Genomic DNA, 9,824 nt, shown 5'->3' with positions numbered 1-9,824 from the left:
TGAACGTACCTTTTTGGCGCGTGAGCAGCGCCGGCCAGTTGCGGAGTGCCATAGCAACGCATGAAAAGTAAAAACATGGCAAAATGTCGCTAACAAAAATCGTGAGCAGAGTATTGCAGAGGATTCAAAGGGCAGAGACAACCAATCGCATGAGATCATGCGCGCCTGGATATAGCTGGCATGGCAAAAGATCAATCGTAAGGGAAAAAATCGCCCAAGATGAAGGCGGCTATGGAAAATTATCCTAAGGCATAAAGCTCATGAGGGAGAAAGGCTACATGCCAAAACGATTACACAGGATAGGAATCATGCTGCGTAAAGGTACCGGCAATAGCTCGCGCTGGAAAAGAAGGCGCGGCGTAAGTGGCGTATGGCTGACTTCGTCTCCTAGGTAAAAGTCCGTCGGAGGGCACAGTAGCCAGCGCTGGGCGAAAGACAACAAACACGTGTTCATCCAAACAATTACGGAACTCATTTCAGATTATATACAAATCGGACTTCACGGCTGACAGCTTTCATGCACTAATTTTGACTTACAATCATCTGGAATTTGAACATAATCCATGCCAATTTTTCCTCTGACAACATTCGTCAGGCATCATATATGGTAAACGATGCGTTACATACCAGCTGATTTCTTTGATCTTTTGCAACACGGGCAACATTCATTACGATTTGTGTTCTGACGATTCTTACACTTAATGATGTTTTCCTTACAACCTCTTCCATGGGCTCTTTGCTCATGATAATTCATTAAAGGATATTGTGCCTTTCAAACTTTTCATTTTGAGCTTTTTCATTATATCAGTCGTCATGACTGTGACGATTGTCCGTCCCGATGGCTCAGTTGGTCAGAGCGCTTGCCTTCCGATTCACCCACCCGTGGCGGGGTGGGTTAGAGTCGCTTTAGGCGCTCGCTATTTGCCCTTGACGGGTGTGGCCTGCGGCAGGCGGCAGCGGTCGCGCCAAAGGTCAATTGACGTCAGAGGGCAGGACGGACCGTGCCGAACGACACGCTAAACTTTCGCCACAAAATTCTGTCGTTGCTGGGAATTGCGCGATCGGATATTAGGGGTCAGGGCTCACACAACAGGCACCGCTTAATGTGGGCTCTGATCCCAGAAATCCATCCATTCAAAGGGTTTGGACCAAATCTTTAACAAAAATCCTGTATCCTGCAATCGAGTCCATTTACTGTAGCGCAGTTGGCTGCAGAGGCCTGACAGTGCGATAAGTTTTGCCTCGGGGAAAATCATACTTGTGATAGCTCCGGTCACTGTCCTCGGGAAGAAGAAGAAGAAGAAGTGTTTTTGGGACACGCTGGCCGACCGGCCGGAGCTTGTGTTCCACAGCAACAGAATGTCAGCTGATTGATGCTTCTTTGGTGGATAGCGTCCTGGGAAAGAGTCTGGAGTCCGTTGATTCTCCGTTGCGGTGTTCCGTGTTCCACTTTTGCAATTTGATGACCCCTGCGAGGGGCCTGTGAATTAAAACTCCGCTGGAATTTCTGTGAAAGGTTGTCAATACAACGTATCCAAATAGTCGATAACAGTGTATAATTATGTATTTGAATCGCCACAGCCGCACTTCACGCCCTCATGTCTTGCCTAAGTCTTACGAGCATTGTGACACGTTCTAGGCGTAGCCACCGCAGTCGTGGGAGTGATGGCTGCTGGGTAGCGGTGCAAGTAAGGCAGCACCGAGCATCCCTACCCAGCGGGCAAGTAGTTGGGCCTGGCAGTGCAATGTTTACAAAATCGACACGCATTGGCAAAGCCACAAACCCACACATTAGGGTACACAAAGAAGCTTCGCTGCTTGGCGGTCTTCGCAGTACCACTCGCTGCTAGAGGAGCACTGGACACAACAGTGCACCCATATTCCAGAAGTTTTTTTATTTTAACAATATATTTTCATCACTCGGATTCTTTGCTTGCATGTGTGATGGGCTACCAATGTTATATGCGAAATAAAAACTACGGGCACGTACTGGCAGTGATGTCATGCAAAACAATGAGTCCAAGGCTCCGTGTCCAATTCAGAGCAGCAGTTTACATGGTGCATATCATCGGTGTCCTTCGTTTACATCCGACCGGTGGCTTCACCATCTATCGGTCACACAGTGAGCCGCGGACTCAGCAAAAAAAGCAGCTTTGACTGGTTCGGATCAGAGGCGGACACGAATCGGCCAGTCGGAGGATCGCCAGCGTTCCCACGCGCGTCAGCTGCGCTCGGGAGGCGAGGCCGCTTCACTGGCGACGCATCTGGACGATGTTGCCACCGCCGAGGCCGGCGAAAATGGCGCCATCGTCTCCCACAGCCAGCGAGTGTACGGGATTGTTCACCTGGGGGTGGGACGAAAATTTGAACACGTGGTGCGCGTGACAGAAAGATATAAATAAATCGCCAATCTAGGTAACAGGTCGATGGCAAAAGTCCTTTTAAGGCCAGCAGAGACGTTCTGAAATTCACAATTTTTTATCGGTGAAACTGAAAACAAGGAAGCCGAGGTGGACGAAAAAAAATGATACGCTTCATATGCCAACACAATTTATCACTCTAACAAGGAGCAGAACACAAAACGGCTAGTCACGTGTCTGATGTTTTGATGCGTACGAGTCGTGTGCAACGAGGCCAAAGACGTTCTGAGGAAAATCCGCACACTTTACCATATACCCTACCGCATGAAGAGATGAAGGAAACAGAAACAGTGAGCTCAAGATTTAGGTCGGTCCCAGAGGAACGGTCGGTGGAACGGAGGAACGGTGATACATAACTATATCATCTACTTTGGATTTCTGCAAACTTTCCATCTCGTGGGGCGGAAACAGGACCTTACCGTGGTTCCCGTGGCGGTTTGCTTAAACGAGCCAGCGTCCCACATCTTCACCAGGCCATCGTACCCGCTGCTGTAGATCATGTTGTCAACAACCACCATGGCGTTGATAATCTTGCTGTGACCCTGCGAACAGCACGCCGTCTTAGCGTGGCTGCAGGGGCTCACTCGGGTTGGGGGATGCGTCGGTGCGGCAACTATGGGGCACGGCGGGTACCGAACGCCGAACTCCCAGCCCAACTGTCTCAGAATTCAACATTGGCACTATGGGCGTTGGCTGGCCAGACCATCAACCCCGGTTGTGCGCCATTGCCATCAAGCCTCAGCCGTGGCATCATCTTCGCACACCGTTGTATACCAGCGGCGACTTCAGCACGGGCCAGAATGTGCAGCCAGAGGGGGGGGGGGGGGGAGGAACGCTGAGATCTTCAAGGCGGTTCGTTCTGTGCAACACTTTAGGTGTGATGTTGAACTCCGAAACACAGGGACCTCTTGCCTCCCCCGCGGCACGCACGCTGCGGTGAAGTCCAGGCTTGTCATAATTTTTTAGCGATTTTGATAAGAGTGGACTTAGTGACAGCGTGTTATGTGCGAACTAGGTCTGAACGTCACTCCATGCCTTTTGCTGTCCTAGCCAAGCAACAACTGTCATTTCGCAGCCGATTCCAACAAGACAAATAGGACTCTGCGGCCGTGGCCGACCTGCGGAACTGTGCGTGGCCAAGCTGTGTCAGCGGACCCGGTGGGAGCCGTGAGTGACCAGGCTATTCCAGTAGACTAGGTGGGAGCCGTGCGTGACTAGACTGTGTCAGCAGACCAGGTGGGAGCCGTGCGTGACCAGTCTGGTGGGAGCCGTGCATGACCAGGCTGTGTCAGCAGATCAGGTGGGAGCCGTGCGTGACCAAACTGTGTCAACGGACCAGGTGGGAGCCGTGCGTGACCAGGCTGTGTCAGTAGACCATGTGGGAGCCGTGCGTGACCAGTCCGGTGGGAGCCGTGCATGACCAGTCTGCGTCAGTGGACCCGGTGGGGGCCGTGCGTGACCCGTCTGCGGACCGGGCCGCGGCCACATGAGCTCGCTGTTGCGCAGCTCTGCGGGCTGTCCGACGGCTCACCTCCAGCTGAGCCACGTCCTTGTGTCCGCTGCGGTTCTCCTTCACCAGGATTTTGGTGCCCTCGCGGCTGCAGTACAATATCTTGTCGTTGGCGATGCACAGGGGACCACGACCCTCGAACGTGTCCAGGATCACGAACTTGGTCTCGCCCGCAACATCCATCTCCTCTGCAAGCAGGAACGCCAGTTCGTGAATATCACAACACACCCCTTGCTGCTGCTATCATTGATTGCAATGTTTCGCACCGATCGTAGGAAAGAAACTGAAACACAACCGGTCTGTTGTCGGTAAAGCCCTGGGTCGGCGGAGCCCTGTTCTTAAGTTAGCCGGTCATTCCTGGGGCCTGAGGAGCAGGTCACTGTCATCTGCGGAGCATTGTGTCCAGGACACTGCCTCGCCGTTGATTACGGGTATGGGATGCAGCGCTCACTGAAGCCGATCTCTGTGGTAGAAAGCTCTGCACTTACTGAAGCCGATCTCTGTGGTAGAAAGCTCTGCACTTACTGAAGCCGATCTCTGTGGTAGAAATCCCTGCACTCACTGAAGCCGATCTCTGTGGTAGAGAGCCCTGCACTTACTGAAGCCGATCTCTGTGCAGGTGACGTCGTTGCTGCGCGCTGTGTAGATGATGTTATTGGCAAAGGCCATGGACCACACTTCCTCGACGCAGCTCAGGGTGAAGAGCAGCTTGTAGTCGGCTGACCAGATCTTCACCTGCAGCGGCCCACAGAGGCGGAGTGTTAGCGGGGTCATCTGTGATACACCTTGCCATGTGCCGGTATAGGCCTGCTGAGAGGGTCAGGTCTGACCACCTCTGTACCTGTTAAGCGTGGCAAACGTCTGCATGCATGCATGGCATGATGTCAGTTCGAAAAGTATTTTTTTCTTATTAATCTGTACGTAGGGTTTCCAATCTAAGTAAAGGGGAATGAAGGGACATGCCCATGAAGTAATGAGTATGTACTTTGAAAGCTTGCTACACACACAACATAGAGCGCTACCGTTAAGCACGCTTCATCAACTGTTTTGGGTGATTGCTAGTATATTCTAAACATTCGTACTCAGCGCTTAACTGTGTGAAGATTTTGAAATTAAAGGCTTCTCCATGAACAGCTTACTGAAAAACCCTAACCACCGACTAGATGGCGCGGCAAGTTCATGCGCATGTTAACGTAGGTGGGGTGCTCGGCGTTCAATTCTGACTTCGGTAGACTCCACCCTGACCGGCTCCTGCCCGGGAGATGGCAGCGGCTAGGGCGTGATCGCCCCGTCACGGGTGAACGCTGCGTCAATGAGCGCCTGCGCCTGACAGTGGACGACTGAAGACGTGCTACCCAACATCAGCATCTGCCAGTCACAAGTGCCCTTACGCTATAACTGAAGTCAAACTTCACATACTGACGCGCATACTGGGGCCATTCTGAAACGCCCAAGCTGAAGGCAAGGCTTACCTTGCCGTTCATATCTCCAGAGAACAGCTTTCCGTCTCGGGCCTGCAGCACGCGCACTTCATTTTCGTGTCCCTCCAGCGTCTTCTTGGCCTCCAGGGTGGTGGCGTCCCATACCTTGATCAAGCCGTCGTTGCCTGCGGGCGGTGACGGAGCCGTGACCGCCGAGCCAAGACAGACAATGTGACCTGTTTGAACAACGTTGGCTTGCTGTTGGAGGGTGGAAGTGCGTCTGTCGAAACTTTGCTTTGTGGTTTTGTTACCGCCTAAAGTCGAGAGCATATGGCTGCGGGTTTTGTGACGTCATGTGAGTGCTCGTTAAGCAGAGAACATCACTTTAAGGTCGAAGTATAATTATCAATATCCGTAGGCTAATTAGCTGTTTTCAAGCCCGACTGCAACGCCAATTAAAAAATAGCTTAGACTTTCCATTCGAAAAAAGCCGCCCTCGTGAAGTTCTTCCGTCGGACGTCTTGTTGTCTACCATCCAAACTTCTTGTTCAGCAATATTTAATTTGGCGTTGTCCACCTATGACTGGAGTTCGGTAAATTGTAGAACAGGTGCCGCTGTACAATTTACGATGTGATTACGTTGAACGACTGAGGAGGCGAAACAACTCCAGAAAACCGCTGTTGAGCTTCATGCCATTGATGAGTTCATTATTTATTTACTCGGGCTCTACTAACCTGTTGTGACCAGGTCATTGTTGAAGATGCACAGGTCATTGATGGTGTTGAATTGAGCCTGCAGAACCTTGTGCACTGTCAGGTCCGGATTGTAGACCTGCAAAAGCACACTGATATATCAGCTGGTCTTGTGGGTCACACCCCCTGGACACACCGCGCAGCTTCGCAACAGCGTGAGTCCGTGTGTGACTTATCAACGGGATGTCAAAATAGCCACGACCTCCAGTGCAGCGTGGCTGGTTTCAGCGCAGCCGCGGTGCCACCGATCGGATCGTCGAACGGCCGTGTACGCCGGCACAGTAGACCACCTCAGGGGCGCTTAACGCGCTGCCACGGATGCGTTTCTGACTAGCGGCCGCAAGATCCAGCCTGCAATCTCATTGGTGGACCCAATAGCATGAATATTTATCATAGGTCTATGAGTGTCTGAACCCGTGGCTATTTCACAAGTTGGCGCTAGCCCTGAGCCGACACTGGCAATCGTCCACCCCTGTAGCGGCCTGGTGGCCGGCGCGGCCGCGGCGGGCCGGCCACCGGCTGTCACTCGGAGGGCTTCCGCACCGGCAGGTACGCCGCCCACAGACGCTAGGTGGTGGTAACCCCTCTCCCCGCGGCAGACGGTAACACTGCTACATTTATAGCCCTCTGTTTGGAGAGAGAGAGCGGAGCGGGGTAGCTGTCGGGTGCTGGTGGTGTAAACCGGCACCATAGCGGACCGACGGACCGGGACCCCGCCAGCTGCCGGCTGCCGGTGGTGTAAGCCGGCCCCATAGCGGACCGACGGACCGGGACCCCGCCAGCTGCCGGCTGCCGGTGGCATAAGCTGGCACCATAACGGACCGGCGGACCGGGACCCCGCCAGCTGCCGGCTACCGGTGGTGTAAGCCGGCCCCATAGCGGACCGGCGGACCGGGACCCCGCCAGCTGCCGGCTGCCGGTGGTGTAAGCCGGCCCCATAGCGGACCGACGGACCGGGACCCCGCCAGCTGCCGGCTGCCGGTGGCATAAGCTGGCACCATAACGGACCGGCGGACCGGGACCCTGCCAACTGTGGCCAGGCAGCACAAATAGCTGCTTAGATCATGACATTTGAACCTTTTTTATTGGACCGCTCAATCGAAAATCGCTCCACTGAAAAAACGGACTGAAATTGTTTGAAAATCGGCGTGCATGACGAGATTCTTATTTCTGAAACGTTGCGGTCTGTGTTATAAAGTTCGGTGACCTTTCCCATTTACCTTTTGTTGATGAAAACGTTGCAGATTTCAATATTGTAATGCAAGAGCACACTTTTACCACTAATTTGCCTACACAGCCTTGCTAATAGCCAATTCGTTTAGTACGGAAAGCATTGGCAGGTAACATCATTTGTTTATTTTGAACCGTTTACAGAAACTCAACAGCCTGCGCGAAGCCAAATGCGTCCAGGCCGAGTACAATGACAAAGCAATGGTGTGCGAAGTAAAGACACTGGCCTAGGTGTCATGTTCAAAGGAGCTCGTCACACAGCACTGTTTTTACATCATTTGGAAGGCACGAACGGCAGTATTCTAAGGGCCTTAGCGTGCTAATTTTTACTGCAACAGAAGACTAAGGTGAGCGTTCTGGGGCTTGGCAGAGCAACTAAGGTACGCACGCCCCGACAGCTGTTGGAAGATCTCGTGTTGTTCACTTACCACCAGGCGACCACCCTCGGCGCCTGTGAAGAGCTTGCCGTTGTGGAAGGCCATGACGACCACATCGCCGCTCTGCTTGTCCTCCTCCAGCACTGTGCGAACCAGTCCCAGAGACATCTGCAGCAGGCGTCGCACGAGTCACGGGGCGCTAGGCCACCCGCAGATACATCAGGGAACATCGCAAAGATATCCAGCGGAGACAGCAGACCAGCGTGTTTACAGATATTCACAGATCATCCCTTTACTGAAAGAAAAGGGTCTGTCTCAAGGCGTATGCACAAGGCGGAGCGCCAGAGATGGTATGGTGAATGAGTAGTTGGAATTAAACGAAAAATGGGCTGGGTAGACTAAATCATTGAGAAGTTAAAAAGGCGCATCATAATCACACGGACACTGAAAGCGGAAATGGTGCTAAAAGAGGAGAAATGGGGATTCAAAAAGATAACCTTACTAGAGAAGAATGGTACGATGTGAGATATTTCACCACCATGAGATGTACGTTCATGTCTACTCGAGATTTTATCAGAAGTGCACTTCACTCGCGAGAACGCGCTTAATCTCGGCACCTCCCCGCCCCACTGTGACTGTCCTGCCGGGAATGCTGCGCATGTGTTGTGGCTATCCTGTGCCATGTTGTTGTTGACGGCCCTGGGCGGCGAGCAGCGCGAGCGGCGCGGCCAGCCCAAATTACTGGCGGAAGGCTCGTGAATCAGCTGCTTGGTGTGCCTCTGCTGACCTTCTGCTGGCCTGTCCACGACAGCCGGCCAAGTTACTACGCACGCCGTTGCCAAAGACAACAGCTGCCGAGGGGACTGCACCACCAGCTGAGCACGCGCGGCCTTGTGTTGCGACTTTTTGGTGCTGTGTTGTTGCCCGAGTCAAACGCCCAAAACGTGCCCGCTTGGTGCACTGGCCAGCGCCCTCTTTCTTCGATGAAAAGCAAGTATTTGATGTGATAAAGCTGTTAACGCTACTTCGCGGATTATCGTTATACTCACGAAACTGAACTACCCATAACTTCCCAAGCAACGCTTTAAACAGCGCTCAGCATTTGGTTACCATAGTTACCTCATACATCTCGAAAAATTGTGGGAACTCTTTGCGGTGGAAGTAAATGTCGAAAAACACAATCGTTAGAAAGTTAAGCGAATAGAACAACAAGGCCAACAATTTTCAAGAACGTCGCTATCTCAAATGTACAGTCAGGCCGACGATACAAGGGTCAAAATAGATACATAATCTACCAGCGTTTGACGTGACTCTACCATATTCCTTATACCAAAGGCCCTGGCATCCAATACGGATGAGTCCGAGTCTAACACTAAAACATCCATTACCAACTACCCCGCGGGGCGCACCCCCATCGCCAACGCAGACTCACCTTCACCGGTTATAAGAAGCGCTTCGGTCAGCTCTGGCTTGCGCTCGTCTCGTTGGCCCTCTGCCGTCCGTCGGAAGCCCTCTGCAGCTTCTGTCGCAGGGTCCCAGCCGCGCGCTGCACTGTCAGGCGGCAGTGGAGGCGCTATTTTATACCCGGTCTCCACCGGCGTCCCGCCCAGCGCTCCGGATATTTTGAACCCGGTCCGGAATCATCCCGACTCGTCCGAAACGCAACAGTTGGGTGGGGGGGGGGGGAGGGGGGCATGGGGCGGCGGGGCGGGCAGTGTGGAGGGGGGGGGGGGGGCATCTACAGCACCAGTGTATGGTGCTGACGATAGCTGTAATGATACGGCTACGGTACCCGCTGCGTGGCCCGCATTCCTTGGTTGGACGTTGTTTAAGCTGTCAAGAAAGTGATGTCAAATTAAATTTGAACAATTGTTCAGCGCATTAGCGAGAAACGTTATTCACATATATAAGACAGTGGTACTAGCCTTATTCCTCGGAGAAAAACTAGGAGAATGGAGATGTAGTTTGGTTGATATTTCGGCAACATGCCTTTATCAGAACAATAGCAGAAGTAAATTCAAAATGGGCAGTTTTAAATTCACTTCTGCTATTGTGGCGATAAAGGCATGCTGCCGAAATATCAGCCCAACTCTCCACTCTCCGGTTTTTTCTC

General features: G+C 52.6%; 1 protein-coding gene across 1 annotated transcript; it reads right to left on the bottom strand.

Moving 5' to 3' along the window:
* Positions 1-1,546: 1,546 nt before the first annotated feature.
* Positions 1,547-9,276, bottom strand: LOC119104545 (F-box/WD repeat-containing protein 11). The gene is made up of 8 exons (XM_037228261.1): positions 9,144-9,276; positions 7,763-7,879; positions 6,087-6,183; positions 5,403-5,536; positions 4,530-4,665; positions 3,952-4,118; positions 2,840-2,962; positions 1,547-2,345 (listed from the first exon to the last, which is right to left on the bottom strand). Exons 2-8 carry the CDS (start codon positions 7,877-7,879, stop codon positions 2,250-2,252), a joined length of 870 nt encoding a protein of 289 aa, XP_037084156.1. The 5' UTR covers positions 9,144-9,276; the 3' UTR covers positions 1,547-2,249.
* Positions 9,277-9,824: the final 548 nt, after the last annotated feature.

The sequence above is a fragment of the Pollicipes pollicipes genome, unplaced genomic scaffold (assembly GCF_011947565.3).
Source record: "Pollicipes pollicipes isolate AB1234 unplaced genomic scaffold, Ppol_2.1 Scaffold_6052;HRSCAF=7182_pilon_pilon_pilon, whole genome shotgun sequence".
In the NCBI taxonomy this organism is placed as follows: domain Eukaryota; kingdom Metazoa; phylum Arthropoda; class Thecostraca; order Pollicipedomorpha; family Pollicipedidae; genus Pollicipes; species Pollicipes pollicipes.
The sequence above is the reverse complement of the archived record's forward strand: the minus strand, read 5'-3'. Positions and strand labels throughout refer to the sequence as shown.

Bases quoted from the DNA above. Each gene is read 5' to 3' on its own strand.
- LOC119104545 (XM_037228261.1), bottom strand. From the start codon at position 7,879: ATGTCTCTGGGACTGGTTCGCACAGTGCTGGAGGAGGACAAGCAGAGC. The intron at 4,666-5,402 runs GTAAGCCTTGCC...GGGCCGCTGCAG, and splicing joins CTGGAGATATGAACGGCAAG to GTGAAGATCTGGTCAGCCGA. The intron at 4,119-4,529 runs GTAAGTGCAGGG...TCCTGCTTGCAG, and splicing joins CTGCACAGAGATCGGCTTCA to AGGAGATGGATGTTGCGGGC.